This window comes from Diadema antillarum, unplaced genomic scaffold (genome assembly GCF_040938485.1).
Source record: "Diadema antillarum isolate AM-2024a unplaced genomic scaffold, OU_Dant_1.0 seq00001011_RagTag, whole genome shotgun sequence".
Taxonomy (NCBI): domain Eukaryota; kingdom Metazoa; phylum Echinodermata; class Echinoidea; order Diadematoida; family Diadematidae; genus Diadema; species Diadema antillarum.
In genome coordinates this window covers 395,090-417,832 of record NW_027271847.1, presented here as the reverse complement: position 1 = coordinate 417,832, position 22,743 = coordinate 395,090, and the positions used below count along the sequence as shown (strand labels likewise).

The window sequence follows — 22,743 nt, the reverse complement described above, 5'->3', positions numbered from 1 at the left end:
TATACTAAGCCGTGCTACCCGTGCCATGAATAGGACCAAAACCTCGATGAAAAAACCTCGATGAAAACCATTGTAGCAACAACAATGAATTAGGGATTATCAGATTAAAGTTGAAATTGAGAATGCTTCATTAACACATTCTGTTGATGATAAATGTCAACTTTCAAAGCAGTAGCATTATCACTTCAAAAGTTATTAGAGTTGAAAGTGAAGAGTGTGCAAAGGATTTTCAAGAAATTAAAAGGGGCCTCTCTTCATAAGAAAAACCTGATCACAATACTTTACAAAAAAGGGGTTGTAGAAAAACTGCTGAAAACCCACAGATATAAGCCAGATTTGAGCCACAAAAACTTTTAAAAGCAACAATATTACACACAGAAGTACATTGGATTTGTCTGTATCGAAACGAGTTAATCTGAGAGGTCTAAAGCGTCAGCTGAAATTTAGAGTAACTGTATTATAAAACGCAGCATGTGAAACAGAGTTTAAAGGCATATCTACAAGATAGTGCCATGAACTTTAATGATTACCAGTTTCAAAATAACACTTGCCACACATTGCGGATGAATGCTTCGTCCACAAACAATCTGTATTCGAATTAGAAAAGGCATTGCGTGTGGCATGAAGTTCGACTTTCATTTTCTTCTTAACAGCACAAAGTCATGTTCATGAATATCACTTTCAGACAACAGAGGGCGGAGCACCATACAGACAGATGGATGTGCAATTTGGGTGTCAGTCAGACAAACTACGTGAAATGTTGAAATGAAGTCAACAACTTAAATGAAGCATAATGTCGAAGATCAATGATGGCATCTCTAAGGGATTTATATTGTGCGAACCTCCATTTTTGTTCAACTTCAAAAATGCCTTTCATTATTGGATATCACAACGTTTGGAAAGATTTGATTCGAGTCGCTTGATGTCATACTCCGTGGAACAGAAACATGATGTTATTATTAACATTAACTGAATTAATTGTGATAAAAAAGTTCTAAAGTATGCAGTTCTTAAAATGAGTGACTGATGAATGGATGAATGATAGAGTTTTAATAGTCATAAGTACACAATTCATAAACCGGCCAATTAAAAATCCACCCATTTGGGTTAACAGTATTTTCAACGCAGGACACCACAGAGTTACAAATATAGCATTAATACTTGTAATTGTAATAACACCAACATAGAACATTTGCTAAGAGAGGCAGTCACGACCGGTATAGTTCCACAAGCTGGTCAGTTTCATTGGGCAGTCAAACAGGTAGAGTCGCCTCATTTGTGGATTATTTATAAGACCATGTCCTGTAATGGACCTCAAAAGTCGTCACTTGAGATGCGCGAAAGCAACTCTACCGGAAATGGAACGACTCGACGCGCCCCTGACCTATTTTGACCCTATGTTCCCCTCTCTCTCTCGTTTCCTCGCATTCGCCAAACCAGGGAGGTGAGACCAGGGAGGTGACCTCCCTGGCCAATGACATTTGAACGCATACGAAAGTTTGTGTGTGTGTGGGGGGGGGGGGGGGAATGCGCGTGTGTGTGCGAGTGTGTGTGTGTGTGTGTGTGTGTGTGTGTGTGTGTGTGTGTGTGTGTGTGTGTATGTGTGTGTGTGCGTGTGTGTTTTCTCAATTCGAAATACTTATTGTTTCATGGTTATACCAAGGAAAAGGCGTGCCGGCTTTCAAACGCTCTTTCTTGTCAATTAAAAGAAAAAAAAAAAAACTTTGCAGCAATAATATCAACAACAACGACAACAACATAAAAGACATTATTTTTCAAGTCATACATAAGAGGAGAATAGGAAAGAAAAGAAGAGGGGAAAATTCCAATAAAAAGTAACCTAAGTCGTTCCAAGTGCTAATACTAATTCTTGTTAACAAAGCATGCAGTCATACCAATAACAGGCATGTCTGGTACGTGGATTCCCAATCGACAGTGAAGCAAAGATATAAGAGCTCTCTCCGCGTGTCTTCAACCTGCTAATCTCTGTATAACACACCGTGGAATTTTTCCACTTGGTTTATCGTTATGAAATTCTATACTTTTGAGGAAATCTTCTTTCAATTTTAGAGGCTGATGATTGAAATCACAGAGGTCCTAGCTTTCACGGAACCATGGCGATACACCTGCTTTCTAGCCATATCCCATGGTACAGATGCGCAATGAATTTCCTCTTCCTTTCTCATTTCTTTCCCATCAACAACTAGCTCTTCGGACATGCAGGAGAAATTGTACAGTACCATACTTTTTATCTTCTTCTTCTTCTCCTCCTCCTCCTCCTCCTTTTTTCTCGTTCTTCTTCTTTTCTTTCCCCTTTACATTTTCCGTCTATATCAGATTTCATACAATATCATCATTCCGTTGTTGTTGCTGATGGTAGTGATGATGCTGTCGTTGTTGTTGTTGTTATCAACACGAAAGAATATTTGAAAGCCGCATGCTCCTAATACACAAGTTCAGCAAAACTAGCTGCCACTGGTTTTAAAGTCATAATGAGATGCGACGCTAAGCGACCCGATACGCTCCGACATGGACCGATGTGTCCTTTCTCGGCGTAGATGTCTTTTCACTTTTCACCTCACTGTGTACAACGTGAACTTTTAGGTTGCAGTGGCGGATCCAGAAGGGGCACAACGGGCACTCGTTAATTTCGGTGAGAACAAAAGAAATAAAAGAAAAATGTTTCTGTGTGTGTGTGGGGGGGGGGGGGGATGCGTGCCCCCCTTAATTTTGCACAGGCGCCTCCCCTTTACGGAATTCCTTGATCGACCCCTGTGTTGGAATAGTGGATGGTTGTTTCATTGAATATGAAATTAAGATAGAAAGTCACATTCACTTTCACTTTTCGACAACACATTGCATAAACTTCGCTTTTCTTTGCAACAGACGAATAATGTAGGTGATACATTGTAAAATGAACAGATCAAATATCGAATCAAATTACCGTGTCACCTGACGCCTGTGGGTGAAGATTAACATGTGGAATAATATTTTTCTAACCTTGTGATAAAGTTAATGCTGGGAAGGATATTCTCATGATCTGTTTATTCTGTTCACAAGGAGAAAGTAGAAATCCCAAGGACGTTTGAAATTCCCATTCGACGGGGAAAACCCGTGTTTTGACTTCAGCAATAATAAGGGAAACAGGTACATGCGTCCCATTACCTGCTGGCAGGCAAATGCGCATGCGTTTCCTTTTTGGTGAATGTATAAATTGGCGGGAAGTTCCAGCAGACGGACATATCAGACGGCATCGACTTAAGTATCGACGTCTAAGCGCAATATTGCTACCGCACTTATTCCTTCCCACCGTCTAAGCTGACTTTTCAAGGTAAGATTTGTCCAAATTTCTTTCTTTCTGTGCAGTTTCAACAACAGAGGTAGCAATGGACCGGTTCCGTATATGTCTTTAGATTTTATGCATGCTTTTTTAAAGAAAAAAGTTGTCCATAGCTACCATAAAGCTTGTCGGAGGCTTGCCCTACCTAGCAACAAATAAGTGAATTCCTGCCCGTGGCACTTGATGACAGGGTGTAGGTGAATGCAATGTTTCGTTGATGCTCTCCAGGAACCGAAACATCCATATTTATGATATTGTATTGTTACTACTAAAATAACACTTTATTACAGAAACTGTCTATTTTACGTGACGTAAATAACTGTTATTGATACAAATTTTAGATTACTCCAAGTTTATGTCTTTGATTGTAGTCAATCATTGGTAACCGTAATCGTCTCGTTTTTATTCATGTCGCTCGATCCATTCATTCTTTTCTAGAAAAAGAAGATTATAAAGCTAAGAAACCTGATATTCCATAGCTCAGTGATTGTAGGCTTAGATAACAACAGCAACAAAAAAAAAACTTTATAAGTCGATATCTTTACACGAAGAGTCCTATCGACAGGTATAAAAAAACGGAAAATAAAAAATTATTCTCTTTTTCTATCTCGCCCACTCTCCGTTGCTCCGGCTGATGTTACTAGTACTCATATCCGTTTGTCTTTCCTGTGTTTCTTATCAATACAGGTGCTCCTCTTTTGGACATTGATCATGAATATGCATACCAATCTTCGTTACGTCACGGTCCTGCTCCTTGTCATCGGTGCGATTGCCTGCTCCGAAGCCTGTGAGTCAAACAACCAGAAGAGCGCCCCCACCTACGCCGATGGTCACGTAGAAGTTGAAGTGAGAAAGTCCAGTGGAATGTCCCGGTAAGTGCAGGATCATATAATTTGGTTATGCATATAAATTATTTGTGCATATGGACAATCATAACTATATCAATAATGTAATCATCGCTTTAGACAGACTCGCCTTCTGAAAAGAAACGAGGTACTAATTATCAAGGACAGCATCGCTGAACTGATATTCGGTTAGAATAATTTCCCCTCATTAAGGATAGATCAAACAACAACACAAATCCATATGATTGATGATACGGGAAGTGACCCGTACGCTTCCCTGTTAAATGGCGTGTTTTCAGGTGGTGTCTACTTCTTCGGTGTTTATTATAAAAGCCAATTTCGACTAAACTAGTTATCAAGTGAATCCGACAAAGCCAACCCCACTTGACAATCTCAGAATTTACTTTGACGTTTTCGCCACTTATCCTGTATTTTACTCGTTATGTATTTTTCAGACTCCGCAGGTCGGTGATAGAAGAAGATCTCGACGTCACACCGCCCCCTATCGATGAAATTGAAAGGGAAGAAGCCTTCGCACGAATTGATGTTAACGAGGACGCCATGGTTTGTGTCATCGAATGGACGCTGGAAGGCGGAAGACTGGGTGAATTCTGGGCATTAGTCACCGACCATGATACAGACGGTAAGCTCTAACAGCCTTTGATTAAAATAATGAGATTCGCCTGATCCTAAATGAGAAAACATGAAAGTATTCTTTTGAAATTATTCCACAAGACGCAAGCCCTCAGTCACATTAAAGATTTGATGCACATTGTTGTCATGAAAGCTCTGTAGGCTCGTATTAGGAAAATAGAATTCAACATCTACGAATAAGATATCTTTTGGCAGTTCTTCACCGTTCCTGGAACCTATTGATGCAGTATAGACCGTCATCCACCGACCTTTTCTGTTAAAAACAAACAAACAAACAAACAAACAGAGAAATGTACTTTCACACAAAGTAGGCACTACTCATGAATCTGATTACCATAATTTCTTAACCATGAAAAATTGAAACGATTATTTTGATTATTATGTTTTTAACACACAGGAGACGAGATGATCTCGGTATCAGAGTTCGATGAAGTTCCAGTGAAGGTGATTTACGCGTGAAGCGTCGGATTGCGGATAGCGGACTGCGGATAGCGGATTGCGGATGTCGGATTGCGGATAGCGGATAACGGATCGCGGATCGCGGATTGCGGCGACAACATCACCTTGGTAGGAATGTTTCGCTTCTTAGGAGAATTCTGAGTACTAGTATTCATCCAAATGTTTTAATGGTGTGTAATGTGTTAGATATAGGTGAACCTCTTGGGTCTTGGGATTAAATCTTCACCGGAAAATTTTCTCCTAGAATGAGGCCAAGAACCCTTTCGATCTTTTCCCGGAGACATTACTTCATTGCTGGAATTTGTATGTGAATGTTGTCAGATGTCGTGATTTTTGTTGTGTATCTGTATGTTTGTTTTTAATATGCTCTAGTTGGTAGAATGGGGTTAAGAATCCTTTCGCTGTTTATTGAAAGGCATTATTGCCTTGCTGGAATTTGTAATAATTTCATGAATTTTGGCGAATGTCGTGATTTTTTGAGTATCTGTATATAATGTTGTTTGTAATGATGAAATACACTACGGCATGTTTCCAGAATGTGATATATATAAGATTATGTAGATATGATATAAAGTCCAACGCTAACTGAAATTCAACACTTTTAAACCAGAAGGGCATTAACTTCAAAGGAAGTCAGTAGTGTTAAAGCTTTGTGCACCTGTTTCTTTTTTTTTTCATCTTTTGATGTAACTCACCATTCGCCAATGCAGTAGTCTAGAGTAATTTGCATACATAGATTCCATGTATAGGCCTATCTTTGTTAAAGGGAGTAAAGATGAGACGTATTCACTACACTTTGGGTGAAATATGAGTCATCTGAACTAAGTGCCTTTTATAAAAGGAATTCGGCTCTATTCTTATGAACCTGAGCGGATGTTGTGTACTATCGTTGGTTTGTGGACCATCTCTATTTGACGACAAAAGAAATTATTATTATTATTTTTTGTTATTGTTATTGTTATTTTTCTTCTTCTTTACATTACTTCATTACATTATTGTTATTATCATAATCATTACTATCATTATTCAAATTCATGAAATTCTTCCGTCGAGATGTTTTCATTGCAACTGATTGACAAATTATCATTATTGTAATTACTATAAAATCATAGAATACAAATAAACACAGTCATTTTTGCATAGTCGCAAGTTGAGAGGAATTTCACCGGATACCCAAACCAGGGGAAAAACTTCTTTTTTATAGTAGAGGCCTATAGAAAAATAAATCCTCTGAAAGATGATGAGCGAATGTCGGTTCAATATTCTATGTTTGCATAATTGTCCAGGTATCCCTATTTTCATTTTTTTTTTTTAGCATTATTATTATTTGCTTTGGAAACACTCACAATAAAAAGAATGCACAAATTCCTCCTCTGTGTATATAATGTACCACACAGTAATATTTTCAAAGGAAGCCCTTGTATATATTTGAAAACGCAAATGTCTGTATTGTGTGTTATGTTTAAAAAATGTCATCTTGATCTTTGGGGTTTTCTCATACCATTGTATATAAAAGTTGCGTCATGATCACATTTCTTTTATGACTAATACGGCCTGTAATGAAATTATTCTTTGGGTTGAAAAACAGTAAAAGCAATGTATAGGCCTTGAGACCCCCCCCCAAAAAAAAAAAACAAAAACAAAAAAAAACAAAAAAAAACAAAAAACAAAAAACAACTCAACAAACATTCCAGACTCGTTGATTGACTTCAATTCCACAATGCTACATCGCTTAAATGTAAAACCATTGTCTCAACATTATGTCGTTGAATGTGAACCATTGTCTCGACATTGTGTCGTTTAATGTAAACCGTTGTCTCAACATTGTCGCAAGTGCCACTCTTGTGTAAGATTCGATTCTTCATGGCTGCATTTCCCCTTAAATGCAAAGAGCAGCTTCATGTGACTTGATCAACGAAATCATTAAAGTATTGTCAAACTTTAATAATCATGGCAGTTGGATTCCTGTTTATTGAGTTATGATCTGATTACACATGAAATCACTTCATGTTTGGCAGTAAAAGCGTGGAAATATGTATGATGGAATGTCCAGTGACGTGTTCTTTGAGATGGTGATGGCATGCTGAATTTGCGTGATTGTAAATCAGTATTATGGATGATCATTGTCTGTTCTGAATTTAATATTAAACATTTCGCTCTCTTCAAGAACTCCTAAAAGACAGTCCTCTCCTGTACTGCAACAAAATATGATGTTATTAGAATACAATAAAACCTACATGAAACATTAAAACAAGGTCACCATAAAAAAAATCATTAAATGAAACTTTGAACATTTTAAAAATAACTTTTATGTCTGCTATTTTTGATACTTCTGTACAGCGTTTTGAAACATTTTGTCACAACGCATTTCTAATGTTTTACGGCACATATTCACATTAGAATCAAGTTTCTACCTCTCTGGATGAGATAACCATTGTCCAGTGTTATTGGTCAATGGTAAAAAAAAAAATCATCAATTCACCATCAAACACACACACAACACACACAGACACACACACATATGTATATATATATATATATATATATATATTATGTAGATTTATTTGGATTATATGTATATGTATATATATATATATATATATATATATAAGTAATTTCTTATATATATATATATATATATATATATATACATGTATACAACTGTATATATGTATATTTATATAATGTACATTGTATTCATATATAGTAGTTCAACATTATATATTATGTCAACAATGTTCATGGAAATCTTACAAGCCTGGATTAAGCAGCAGACACAATTCAATTCAACTAATTTATTTTCATTCTTCTTTTTTTCCAAAAAAACATAACACAAGATAAATCAGGTATTACATCATAAACAAAAACATTTGCCTTTGCAATAAATAAATGATATCGATAAACATAAGAGCGCAAACTGGCAAAAAACAAAAACAAAGTCATGCTTCCGTTGAAAAAAAAGAAAGAATAGAGAGGTCCACTAAAAAGCAAAGCTCGTATATTGTGAACCACTCATAAAACTAATGAATTACTTACTTACAAACACCAGTCTTGTAACAGATATGATATTCGACAGAATGGGACAAAACAGAAGAAACACAACAACGTGACACAACTTGCCAGAATAGATGAAAAGTATGGAAGGAAAGAAAGAAAAAGAGAGAATGAGAGAATGTCTACACGCTGAACAAGGGAAATGGAACAGGGGATGGTAGAGAATGTGCTTCAGGCGCTGGATATACAGCTGTGCAAGGATTGTGATGGCTACTCCATTACGTAATAATGAATTCAGTGATTGAATGATTGGTGAGTGGATGATGAACCCTGAGGTTGACGAAACCTATAGCTAATAAAAAAAAAATAGCAGAGAGGATTTAATGGAAAAGATTTCAACTTGCGCTTAAAAGAATACAAAGATGGGGAATTTCTTATTTCACAACTCAGTGAGTTCCAAAATCTAGGACCAGTGTAAGATAAATGTATTCTGAGCCAATAGAGTTCTCAGGAGGGGTGAATGAAACTCATCAGATTGTCTAGTGGGATAATCATGAAAAGACATATTCCGTGGGAACATTGAATTGAAAATACTGGGAAGTGCATTTACATAGTAATTAAACATAAACTGACCAAGTTGAAAAAAATACAAATCTTTATGAAAGGTACAGACCAAGACAAAAAAACAAAACAAAACAACAAAACACAGTCGTGTCACAGAAATATGTTACAGAAAGATGTTACAGAATAACATCTAAACATTCGTTTGTATGGTATATAATTATATACTTACATATACATTACCACACCAAAAAAAAAAAAAAAAAAATCATTTACACACAAACACACACAAACCTTGTTATATTTGATTAAAAAACGCACATTTCTATCTCAATGATACAATTAATTTTGGTCTCATTCTTCATTTCTTCTTCCCTTTCCCTCTTGCCAGCTGTCTCTCTCGTCCCTCTCGCCAGTTAATTTCATCTGCTTTAATTCCTTGCTACCTGCCCTGCCCCCCCCCCCACACCATGCTGCACACATATAATCAATCTCTTCTCTTCTCCCTTCCCCTCTTTATTCTTAAACTCAGCTCCCTCCCCTCTTGTGCCATCAATATGGTATACTCTCTATACACGTACGTACAGATCCATCAATGGATTATGGATTATATTAAAGTAATATGGTAGTATCGACAAAATTCCATCGTTGAGATTCATAGGGCTTATTTAAATAGGAAGTTGCCACGGAATTTTGCATTAATCAAAAGCTAGCAAAGAATATGAGGGCAAAAACAAGTACAAAATACCAGTTCAAAACCTACACGTGTGGTTTTCTTTTATATTTGTTTATATCGTTGATTATAATTAAGTGCTGGTCACGCCTAAGACATAAGAAACTATCGTTACACATACAAACATCATAATCAGAAATAAACGTTTCCTTTAATAGTTGATAAGATCCTTGCGTTAGTATCCAGGGCACTTCACGTCAGACAGGAAGCACCCAGCCAGCTCAATGTGTGGGAAATTCCCCCAAATAATCGACCATATCCCCTTTATCTGTCGAAATGATGCCACATATCCGTCTTTTATTTCAGATGTAGAACACTGAGAACAGCCGTAATAGATGGTTATCATCATTTCCCTTAAAAACAAATCTAATAAAATCCCAATCAAAGTGGGCATGATTTGAACGAGCTTTATAGGAGTATTCAGAAACTAATTAAAACAACGAAAGAGCAAATATTTGTTACAAGCTCAACGGTAAAGCTTTTGTCTAAAATCAGGGAACGTTAGGGAAGTTATGAAATTGTAAAGTTCCTCTATTTTTCACAACTAATTCTTCAACGATCAATATGAGTATGAAAATGGATGACTTGATGATGTCGTCGCTTCACAATATTCCACAGATAGATTGCAAATTTGTCCTTAGTGTACATTGTCTTACTGTCTTTTTTTCCCTGTTTCGTTGTGACAGTAACATCCGAAATGTAAAACCTATACAGACTATTAAAGTAGTTGAAACCACATCGGGTCAGGAAAGAGATATAACGTAGCTGGTGCAAACCCCCAGCAGAGGCCACATACGAGATATCCCGATATTGAAAAGCAGCGGAGCAGCCTTTTGTTCCCAAAGTTTTTGTTGAATACCATTTAACTGTCATTATAATCCCTTAATGAATTAAATGCCAGTCAGTTTAAACATGTAGATAAAACTTATCCTGTTTAGAATGATAAATTATTTCCCCATATTCAATTCTTCATTTTCTTTTGTGTCAATGATTCCAAAGAGCAGTTGCTTTGAGAGCTGTCGGTTCGAATCGTAGACGTCTATAATGTATCGCATTATACTCTATTGTTTGAATGCACTCATGGAAAAAATGGAAAAAAACACAGTACATGTCATTGCGCGCGAATGGTTTCAAATATTTTACATTAACAGGAGCGGATCCGCCCCATGCATTTTTTTAAAATTTCATTTGCTTTTACCAAAAAATAAAAAAAAAATGAATAAAGGGGGGGGGCGCCCTGTGCGGTCCTCCCTGGATCCGTCACTGATTAGATACTGTTCTATTTCTACATGAATTGTCAAATTTCAGGCAACAGACAACTTTTTGTTTTCAAATATTACGTGATACCCTGACGTAATGATTTCACATCATATTACTTTATCATTTTATTATTACATTCATTAAAAAAAAATGCATGTCGCGTTTATAGGGGTGTGACTATGCTAGGGTTTCGTGTTTTAATTTCTGCATCTTCACAAAACCCAACTTTTGTTTGAACGTGTTCCCTCGTACAAGGTATCTCCCCTATCTCTGTTGCTGAATAACTTGAAACTGATCCAACAGTTCTCCTTTTTTCCTACCATTCTAAACTCTTTAACCTCTCAAACGGAAGTACACATACACATGCACGCACACACACACTTACATGTTTTGATCTTTCTTATCTTTATCCGAATATTAGTTAATTGAATCAAACGTTCATTATTACGAAGTTTCGTTATGCAGGAGGTTCGTTTCCCCCATTAAAAAAAAATGGTGATAATTTTCCGTCATTCCTCTGAAAAAGAAACAAAGGTGTATGCATCTAGTTTTATCCAAATTAGTATATACAATCACGGATAAGATGCAATAAAAGAGCTGACGGACAAAAAGGCTCACACACACACACACACACACGCGCGACAAAGTAATCGTAATAAAAGGTGGGTCCCACTTATTAATCGAATCGCTCTTTTTTCGATATCTCAGCCATTTTCAAAAACCAATTTTCATCAAATAAACGTTGCATTCCTCTTGGAACTACATGCTCTTTCATATTTCATAATCAGCTGATGATAGGTTTCTCATTAGCTCATTAAAAAAAAAAAATGTTAGAAACGTGAAGTTAGGTCTCATAGCCAAAACAATCTGTCTAAACCCAGGCACGTTTTCGTTTGCAGGTTTTGTTTGTTCGAATGTTTGTTTGTTTTTTGTTTGTTTCAATTTACCTCTGAGGAAATGACTGGACAGCCCATATTCAGCTGCAATAGCTGGTCTTTCATGGGATCCAGCTGGATGTGAGGCGGACATCTTCACCGGGTTAAACACCCTGCTCTTTGCGATGAATGAATGAAGCGGATCTTTCACGTGTATGAGTTGTGACTCTCTTACACACGGGAACATCCATTTTATATCCTATATCCGAGGGACAGAGTGTCTAGGTCAGCCAGACTTGAAGATTCGAACCCGGGTTATATGGATTGGGAGGCAGACGCGCTAACCGACTGGGCCAAATCACCGTCACTGCATGAAAGCCAGTCATATTGGGCGATCTTACCCTCTTGCTGTCACGTGCAGAGTTGGCGTATTAAAGGGGAAGGCTAGTAACTGATCAGTGGGAATCAGTGGAAATGCTGGGAGATTATTGTTCCAATCCTTATGGGATTCATTCAAGAGTTCACTGTATATCTATTGTTGTGTGAAAATGATTTGCTTCAGAACAGTCTCATATTCAAGTAATGTGCAGATTAATGCTCCGTCACTGACCAGGGACGCTAACCTGGAAGCATTAAACTGCACATTACTTGAATATGAGACCATTCTGAAGCAAATCATTTTCACACAACAATAGATATACAATGAACTCTTGAATGAATCCCATAAGGATTGGAACAATCGTCTCCCAGCATTTCCACTTATTCCCACTGATCAGTTACTAGCCTTCCCCTTTAAAGACTGACATCGAAAGGACAAATGCATGTCAGTTAAAGGATGATTTAAATAGAGTGAGTACAGAATATATATCTAAACCTGGCAGAAAAAAAAAATCAGATGACGTCTAAAATACACTAGCTCGCTGCTATATGCAAATTAGGAAGTTAAATGGTTGCTTTATTGAGAACTCCATCCCTTATTCAAGATGACTTTGAAAATTTGTCAAGTTAAATGAACTTTAGACTACTCAATGTTTACTGCGATTAGACAAATACCATGCAGTCATCAGTTTTTTAATGGAATTTCAAAGTTTGACACATTTTTACCAAATAAAGAGACAAATAATTAGGTATGAAATTTTGATTCTCCTATTAGTCAAGAAATTGATCAAAAAAATGTTTTCCGAAAAAAAAGTGAAATGTCAAAATGTTACATTTTCCTTTTTTTTTTCTTATCCGATTTTTGTCATTTTTGCATTGTTCTTCATTACAGGAATATTTTTTTTCTCTTTCTTTTGAAGTTTATTTATGTTTGAGCTAGATTTTCTCTTTAACTGTTCTTCCGATTACCAAGAGTCGATCTCTATACCAACAGCGATATGATATTCCTTGACAGATGGCATTGGCCTTGGCTAAAAATCAATCTCTCATGTTTAAATGATTTTTAAAAGGAATATTATTGTAACACTCTCCTCACTGTACTAATACAGATTTAATTGTTATGCGATCTTTTGTATACGATGTAGTCTTTCCCCCTAATGCGTGGAGGTGTGATGTTTATCTGATATGCGTTATTACTATCATTATGAAGCATTAGTGTGGGAACCAATTATTGTTTGCAAATTCAAAATACGATCTAAGACTGATAAAGGAGCTTGCTATCTTATCTTATTGAGACAAAAGTACTGTCCAATAATCGGCTTGATAATAACAGCTCTCCTTTCCCATCTGAACTTGTCAAATTCCCCACCTTCCAGAGGAAAAAAAAAAACACCAGAGAGAGAAAGAAAAAAAAAATGAGTGAAAGTAAACAAATACCTGGGAACATTAATGGTGACATTGGTAAGAGAAGGATGAGATTTTCTCCTTCGTCCTAGATCCCGAGGGCTCTCAATAATGTTTTGATTGTGGCCAGACTTTCCTAAAAATTGTGGGAAAACCCCAGACTATTGCAATAGTTCTGAATAGTGTACCTGCCACATACATGTATGTCATTGCAACATTTTTTTTAAACCTGTGAACTATTGCTGGTTGATCCCGACCTCTATTTTACCAGGGTAGACAATGAATAACGCGTTATTCTTGCTCTTGTTAATCAGAAGTAAGGTTGATTGGTTTAGTCTCTTCGACAATAATCTTAACCAGTCCTTGTATATCGAATACCAAATCCCATCACATTGTGGACCGATTTCTCTAACTTCATCGCTTGGTAAGTCTGCTCCCCATCCTGTGTATTAATTCCTCTTTCAATTATAATTTTCCCCACAGTTAAAAAATACAATGGTTATGCCGAGGACGAGGGTATCTAAAGTCTTATATACAGATCTATAGGCCTAAGTGCAATTTAACACCGTCAAATTCGAGAGAGTACGGCTTTATCAATCATAACATTTACCTGTACCTGTTACCGGTATCAGCTGTATAAAAAGCAGGTAAAATACATTCTTGTTCCCACACTTTGTCTGATGAGTGAATGTTAGATTATGAAGTTTACCTGGAGTATCTGACTTTACTTTAATTTAGATTGTTAAAGTTAGTGTGACATGGTATTGAATTATACGTTAAGGTCAGTGCAGGTTTTGGGGAGATATGCGCAGTTGCAACATCACCTTCTGAAATTTTCTAGCTTTTTTGTGATCTTGACTGTTCTTCTACAAAACCATGAGGAACTGGGGAATGATATCACTTTCTTTACTTTGCCAGATGTCAACAGAACTCTTGACCCTTTAGTTCGTTTAATTTTCTTATTTTTATCAAAAACTCCAACAAGTAAACAACTGAAGCATGATGCATTTCAAAACATGATAAGGATTCTTCATAATATGCAAGCTTGCTTTGTAAATTGATGACATTATTCCCACCATAGTATTTGCTTGGATTGAAAGGTCTTCGAAAACGAATCAGAAGGATGCATTTCTTCATTAGTGACGTCACATTTCTGCTCCTGACTATCACTCTACTAGCTTCTTCAGAGGCTTGCACGAGAGATACGAATAGTACAACTGAAGTCAGGCAGAATCCCTATCACAGGTAAAGCATTATGGTTAGAAAGTATAGTACGCAGATGAGTGTGATTAAAATTGTGATATAATATGATTATGGCTATTGTATAATAGGAAAATATATGAATATGCAAATATATAAATATATGTATACATAGATATATGAATATGTAAATGAAGGGGTCGGTGCAATATAGCGCTAACACACAATTTGGTCAAAATTGAGTTACATGCATTTTCATAATCCTTATCCTTCACTCTAACCTCCGTGAAAATATCATATTTGAATTCAACCAATAAGATGGTAAAAAATGCATGCATTTATGTTTTATTAATTGATTGATTGATAATGGTTTATTGGAACAAACATGCAAAGTAGTAGCCCGAAGGCTAAATTATAATGCATCACATGAAAAACGTATAAATTACATCAAACAACATACATTATATAAACAGTTTAACAATAACAAATACACCACATAATGTACAATGTATGGACTTTCCAAAGATTCAACAGCGATTATCTCAAAATGACTATTGTGTGGGTTAGCACTATATTGCATCGACCCCTTCAAATACTTGAATATATAAATATATTCATATAGATAGATACTTAAATATACATATATAAATGTAAATATGTTATATATAAATATAAATGTAATCATATAGACCTATATGATTATAAAGCTGAACATAAATGGTGGCTCGATGGTCAAAGACTGCCAGATAATAAAAGATGGTGGGCCACGTTTTCTAAGAAATTATATGTTTTCGTGGTCAGATCGAGCCACCAAAAATGTGTGCGTGTGTACATTATTTCTTTGCATTTCGCGGCTCAGTGCATTATAAACTCCACTCATTTCAGCTCTAAGTGCCGCGACCTGCCAGATCGCCACAAGTCTTCACGGCCAATTTCGGCCAAACTGTTTTTTTTTTTTCCTCACGGCCGAATTTCAAGGCTATATTTTTTTTCCAGTGATAAAACTAGGAATACCCTTATGTTCATTCCATGATATGGCGTGTCTTGGAAAAATCATGTTTATGCCTCAATTCAATATTGAACATGTAAGACTTATAAAGTAAGCTTGGTTACAGCGCATGATAATTGAAGCCCTTTATCATATTTTTTTTTCAATTATTACATACCCAGTAGTTTATCGTGATTTATAAATATTTTTTCTTTAAGTGCCATGGTGGAAACCCTTATGTGACACATTATTCTGAGACACCAACGTAGTCATGCTTTGAGAAAGAGTTCTGTTTTTTAAATCTTTGTAACTTTTATAGATTTCTGTTAATTGGACATGTGGTGATAAAAGTTGTAGAGAAAGTGCCAAGCTTTTCTTTGACGTAAATTCTATGACAAATCTATAAGTCTTTTTCTATCAAATGACTAGTAGCCACATTACTGTAAAGGCATGACTTTTGCACACAAAACAGTATGACAGAAACTTGTAATTTACTCCCAAATTGAATAAGGAACACCGCTTGATAGTCAATCACTACATAAAATGTAAAATATATATACGAGGAACTGAATCGTGAGAAACGCTTTCATTGTACTATGGCATTTGGCGATTTATCGATCGGTTTGGGCGGGTTTGTGCTTTTGAACAGAATATGCGAAGTTGCCAAGCCGTCGACTGAGCCGGTCGTGCGAATGTGGCACATCAAGAGTTAAGTTTAATTGATTTTTTTTTTCTAATAAGTTGTACTTGTTACTGGTACTTGGTAATAGAAGCACTTTGTCACACCTCTTAATTTTCATATCAAAATCATGATTTGTTCTACTCTTTAACGTTTGTTAAATTATTTTGTGTTGCTCATGTTTTTCTTTATTTTTCAGGCTACCAAATTTCACCGTCAGGGTACCAAAAATGAGATTATTTTGATGGTTTTGGTATGTTTGTGTTTTTCATTCCATCATGTCCATAGACTTCGTCGATCAGTACAGATGGAGGAGGGGCAAACTGGTTTGGAGAGAGAAAATGCCACCGTTACCATGGTTACTGAGGACTCTCGAGATGACTCCCTCTCCACGTTGGATCTGGACGATGATGACTGGTCGTCTGTTTCGAATTGGTCGATAGAGGGTGGACTATTGAGAAAACTCTGGGAACTCCTCGGTGGGAATGACCAAACTGGTACGTTCAAATTACGTGTCAATAATTTTCTTACCCGTGACATGATCAAATCAATTCATTCTTTGCAATAATTATCAAAATACACTCTTTGTTTTTATATCTGTTTCACGGCGGAATACAATATTCATTTGATCTGGACTAACCGTATACACATCTGGCAAAGTTATTGTGCAGGCCTTAAACAAGATGACAGCACGTTGACCACTTCACTACACTTCATTCTTAATCAATTCACTTCAAAAAGCCAGAAAGAACAGTCACATTGACATCAATTAAAACTACCAGCTCTCTCAAAGAATCAGTTCAGCATTAGGAAAATGTACTAACAAAGACAGACTTAAAAGTGCGCTTCTCCATCATGTTAATTCAACTGGACGTAGAATAAGAGAGTTAAAGAACACTAGTATACAGGAAAAACAATATATACCGGGGCGGATCCAGGGAGGACCGCAACCGGCTCACGCCCCCCCCCCCTTTATTTTTTGTTGAAACAAAAGAAATAAAAAGAAAAAATGGGGGAGGGGTGCGTGCGCCCCCCCCCTTTAATTTTGTAAACGCGCCCCCTCTTTACGAAATTCCTGGATCCGCCCCTGATATATATATATATATATATATATATATATATGCATACATATATATATGTATACACACACACACACACACACACACACACATATATATATATATATATATATATATATGTATATATATATATATATATATATATATATATATAAGAATGTTACAGACGAGAAAAAAATAGAAAAGATAAGAATATTACAGTTTCTCATATTGTCTTGAAATATTGATATTCAAAAACATCCAGAGCATGCAATAAGATGATGTATTCATGTATTCAAGGTAGTCATGTCGTCGTCTAACAAGTGTCCCACTGACATAGACACATGTCATCAGTGGCCACTAAAAAGAAAAAATGCCCAAACTGTCAAATTCCACAAATGTCTTGTCTTTGGTTTGCTTTTGTATCTGGTTGTTTTATATGGATTGCGCTTTAAATGAAAATACTAACAGATAGACACGGACAAAAACATTGAAACAGTTTCTGATAGTAGAAAAGAGGGGAAAGTTATTGGACAGTATTCATAAATCATGTCTCAAAAAGTGACCGTTATTGGGGATAGAAAGGACGCCGAAATAGAGCAGACGCTGAAGACATCTCGGTCAAATGTAACTATACACAGCCCAGTCGCTGTGCGTTTTTACAGCGACTGGGCTGTGTATAGTTAGATCAAATGCAAATTTGTTGATGTAGGCTACAAATCAAGAGGATGACAATGATCAGATATAGTACTGCGGTATCGAAAGTTGTCACCATCAAAGTGCAAAAGTGTAAAAAGTAAGGGACTTTGTTATATATAGTAATGATAAAAACAGATAGAAAATCATCATAATTTTTATCAGTTATAATGAAAATTTCATTTAAAGGAAATATGTTTCCTTTCTAGATGACAACATGATTTCGAGGAATGAGTTGGAAACAGCGCCATCTGTCGATGGAAATTCCACATGAAGACAACGGATGAGACCATGAACCACTGACTATCAACAACCAACAAGTGCTACAGAGTTGGGAGCAGCTACAATTCTAGTTCTGAAGAAATAGCATCGTCAGGATGGTGTATCTTCAGTAAGGGCGGAAGGGTGGAAAAGGGTATATTCTTTGAAGCTTCTACATGGACAACAAAAATATATTTCGGAGTTGCACTACATCGTATGATGAGTTAATTATTAGTCTCTTCCTAAATAGCTATATCAAGCGAACACTCGCAGTCATTTTTCTACCTTTCTAGAATATTGTTACCCACACCAACAATGCTGTGTGATTGCTATGCTGTATCTTGAAAAGGTTAAACTTGATATGCCATTGAATAATTAGTAAATATCAAATATGCATAAACTGGGAAACATTTCACTTTGCCTTACAAAGCAAATAAATTTTGTTTTTATTTCTACTAAGAAACTGTCTTCTGTTTAAATGTCTTCAAACATGATACAAATATTTGGTATCCATCATTCTATATGATGTATATATGCTTGGGTTTACAAATAAAGTAGAAAATTATAGATTGCTGATTAATGTGTGCACGCTTTGGAAAAATTCATGCATTTTTTTTTGGGGGGGGGGATTTTTTAAACGAACTTTGGGGTTGATCACTGTTCAATAAAATACAGTGTATGCACGTCTGTGAAATAGCACATAAAAAACACAAACGTACCACATGATTGTGTGAGTTCATTTCTACACGGGTTGTGCCACGAAATAGGATGTAATAAAATTCAGCATTGCCGATAAGATACACTCTTGTTGTTACCATTTTTGTGTGACATCTAATGCTACTTCATTTTATTGTTATTAAAGTTATCATTCTCATTTCATTTGTTAAAGAGCAGCCAATCCAGCTGTACCTGAAAGTATAATGACACGGTCATATTCTAGTGGCTTGACTACAGAGTAAAGTAAACAAAAACATTGCAGAGATTTCGCCAACATCAGCCTTAACATGAAAAAGTATTGGATATCATAGTGTCATATATCTTCAAGAAACAGTGACATTAGCAAAACAGGAACAAATTTGAGGTGAGATCAGAAGTCTCCCGTATATATACATATACATATACATATACATATACATATATGTATATATATATATATATATACATATTTATATATATTATACATACATATATCTATAAATATGATTATATATATATATATATATATACTTGGTGTTTCAAAAAACATTTCCAACTTTTGATCATTAATAATTCTGAAACTGTTCATCCGATAAAACTGTCATTGATATGAGTAATAGCTGAATAGTGTACAATTTTGTTGAAGGTAATTTAATCGTGAAAGCATAAATCAGTTTCTTTAAATCTAAGATTGATTTTGAAGTAAGGTTTCAGATTTTGGTCAAATTTTAACCCTCTGTACAAAAAATGAACTTTACACAGAAACCAATGATGTTTATGTGAGTGTGTGCTGACAATGGCCCTGAACAATGGACATGCCTGAACCACCTGTTCAATAGGCGTCAGTCTCGCGCTCCCTGGCACATGAATGCTTAATCAATAATTCAATTTGATTGCCCTGGGCACTGCTAGTCTGAATTCATGCACGGTAAAGGTAAAATGCATGCACATGGAAAAAAAGTAAGCACATGTTTCCATGTGCTTGCAAACACCACATTTCATTCCAGCTGGCAATCATTTTCAAATTTTGCTTCACATCACTAAATTTGGGATATAATTAAGCATAAATGATCTAAATTTCCTCATTTTTATACAACTGTCTACTAATTAAATAGTCTGACAAATTTTCGCTTTTTCGATAAAAAGAGATCATTCTTGGTAAAGAGGTCAGCAGCATTTATCATTGGGACGATTTGTTTACCAGTAGATTTGTTTAAGGCTCCATATACACAAGTGTATACTCTAATTGATTTTCTTTGCTTCCTGTCACCACGTTTACGATAGAACAGAAGGTATTCATTGTAATTTCGTTTTTCAGAAGTAGGGAGAGCACTGTCGCGACTCAAAGACAGTATCGGCAGGTGTTTGACTTTACACAGATACTGCCAGAGGCTGAATAAAGACTAGTTGTGACAATGGAATTTCTCATGAATAAATAATGAAGCATTCAAACCCTGGCCATTGTTCAGGACCATTGTCAGGGTGTCAACCACACACTCCCATACACACCCATTGACCCCTGTGCAAAGTGAGATTTTGTACAAAGGGCTGAAAATTGAGCAAAATCTGGAACCTAACTGTGAAATTAATCATGGATTTCATGAAACTGATTTATGCTTTCATATCTAAACCACCTTCAACCAAATTGTACAGTATTCAGCTATCACTCATATCAATGTCAGTGTTATCTGATATATAGTTTATGAATTATCAAGAATCAAAAGTGGGAAATGTTTTTTGAAACACCTAGTATATATATATATATAGATATAGATATGATTATATATATATATATATATATATATATATATATATATATATATATACATAGCTGTTTACAGCCATAAGGGGACTAAATGATAGTTTGGGGGAATTTGAATAAATACCATGAAAATATTCAGGAAAAATGCAAATATTGCCCTTTTTAAGAAAATATGCATTAATATTTGTTCAATGCAGAATTGAACTGACAAGTGCACAAAATACATCTTATACTACTAACTTTTGTATAGAAATACAACTCTTGTTTAGAAAAAGCAGATATACCTAAATTCCCTCAATGACCCCTTTTCAATGTACACACACACACACACACACACATACACACATATGTATGTATATATATATATACACTCAGTAAAAAAAGAAAGTAAACACTTTTTCGAGGTCATATTTTTCATGGAAGATCTTTATGGAAATCAATGTATTATATACCATATTAAAGGTTATTTAATTGGCTATCAAGCTCATAGGTTAATTGAAAAGAAAACTTTACGCATGAGTGAGCATATTCGTTTTTGTCCTGCAAGGCACAAAATTAAAAATTGAAAAAATTGACATGTTCTCTTTCAATTGCAAATGCCCTTCACGATAACATTGACAACAAAAGACCACTTTAACACAATGAGAGACATGAATGAAATAAGTAAAATAAGTTTTTGTTCCCTTTATCTCTTAATTACCTCTAAGAAAAACAAAGTGGGAAACTAAAGGGGAAAAATAAGAAATTTCCGTCAAGTCGAACTTCAAATGACATAAGGACAAAAAAGCATAAAGATGGATAAAAGAGCAGAATTTTTTTATTTCTTTCTTTAAAACTAGTGATTTAAATTCCATGTAAAAATTTTAAGAACCAAACATTATCTACAATTTCCTTATTTGAAAAAAGAAGTTCAAATTTGTACCATTTTTGTTCATTATTACTTCTTCTCTTATTTCATTTCAATTTAGATTTGACATAAGATGCTTTATTTTCCTCCATTATTTTGAGCGTTCATTAATTTTTTAGGCTTTAAAGATATCAGAGAGATCAAAGGTTTGTTTTTTGCAACTTAATTCATGTTTCTTTTTGTGTGAAATGTGTTGTTTGTTCTTATTGTTCTATGGAAGAGCGCATACGCATGAATGACAACTTGTTCAGTATTGCAATTTTTACTTTTGTGTCCTGGAAGAGAAAAACAATGGTGTTCACTCATGCGTTAAATTTCCCTTTTTGTTGACCTACCAGGTTGATAGCCAATTAAATTACCTTCAATATGGTATATAATACATTAGCTTTCAGCCAAATATTCTATGAGAAATCTAAACTTGAAAAAGCGTTTACTTTCTTTTTTTTTGCTGAGTGTATATATACATATATATATATATACACTTAGGGCCTATCAAGTTCAAGGCATTTCTAAATAAAGCATACCTTCAAAAATCAGGTCTATCCTTTCATACAAAAGGAATGGGAGGTTAAACCAAGTATATGAGTTACAAAATAGCTGTTGAAAGTTTTATTACTACTTACTACAACACAAAATGCACATAAATCACATTGTTCACATAATCTCTCAAGTTTTTATAAATTATATCATTGTAATACAATGACTTAAATGCTATATTTCTCCACCGCAATATCACAGGAATAATTCTCGATATGGTTGAAAAAAAAATCCATATACTTCGCAATATCGGCTTCATTAGAAAATACTTGAACCGATCTTCTACCGAAAAATTAGTCCATGCTTTGATATCCTCTAGGCTCGATTTTGGAAACTCCGTCTTATCTAACTTACCACAAACTCAGCTCTCCATGCTACAGAGGCTTCAAAATGCGGCAGCACGCATCATTACACTATCCAAGAAGCACACTCACATCACCCCTATTTTGAGATCAC

General features: G+C 35.5%; 1 protein-coding gene across 1 annotated transcript; it reads left to right on the top strand.

The window, feature by feature from the left end:
• The first annotated feature begins 3,251 nt into the window (after positions 1 to 3,251).
• On the top strand, positions 3,252 to 5,341 carry LOC139742647 (uncharacterized). Its single transcript, XM_071653174.1, has 4 exons — positions 3,252 to 3,331; positions 4,028 to 4,212; positions 4,641 to 4,828; positions 5,237 to 5,341. Exons 2-4 carry the CDS (start codon positions 4,052 to 4,054, stop codon positions 5,296 to 5,298), a joined length of 411 nt encoding a protein of 136 aa, XP_071509275.1. The 5' UTR covers positions 3,252 to 3,331; positions 4,028 to 4,051; the 3' UTR covers positions 5,299 to 5,341.
• Positions 5,342 to 22,743: the final 17,402 nt, after the last annotated feature.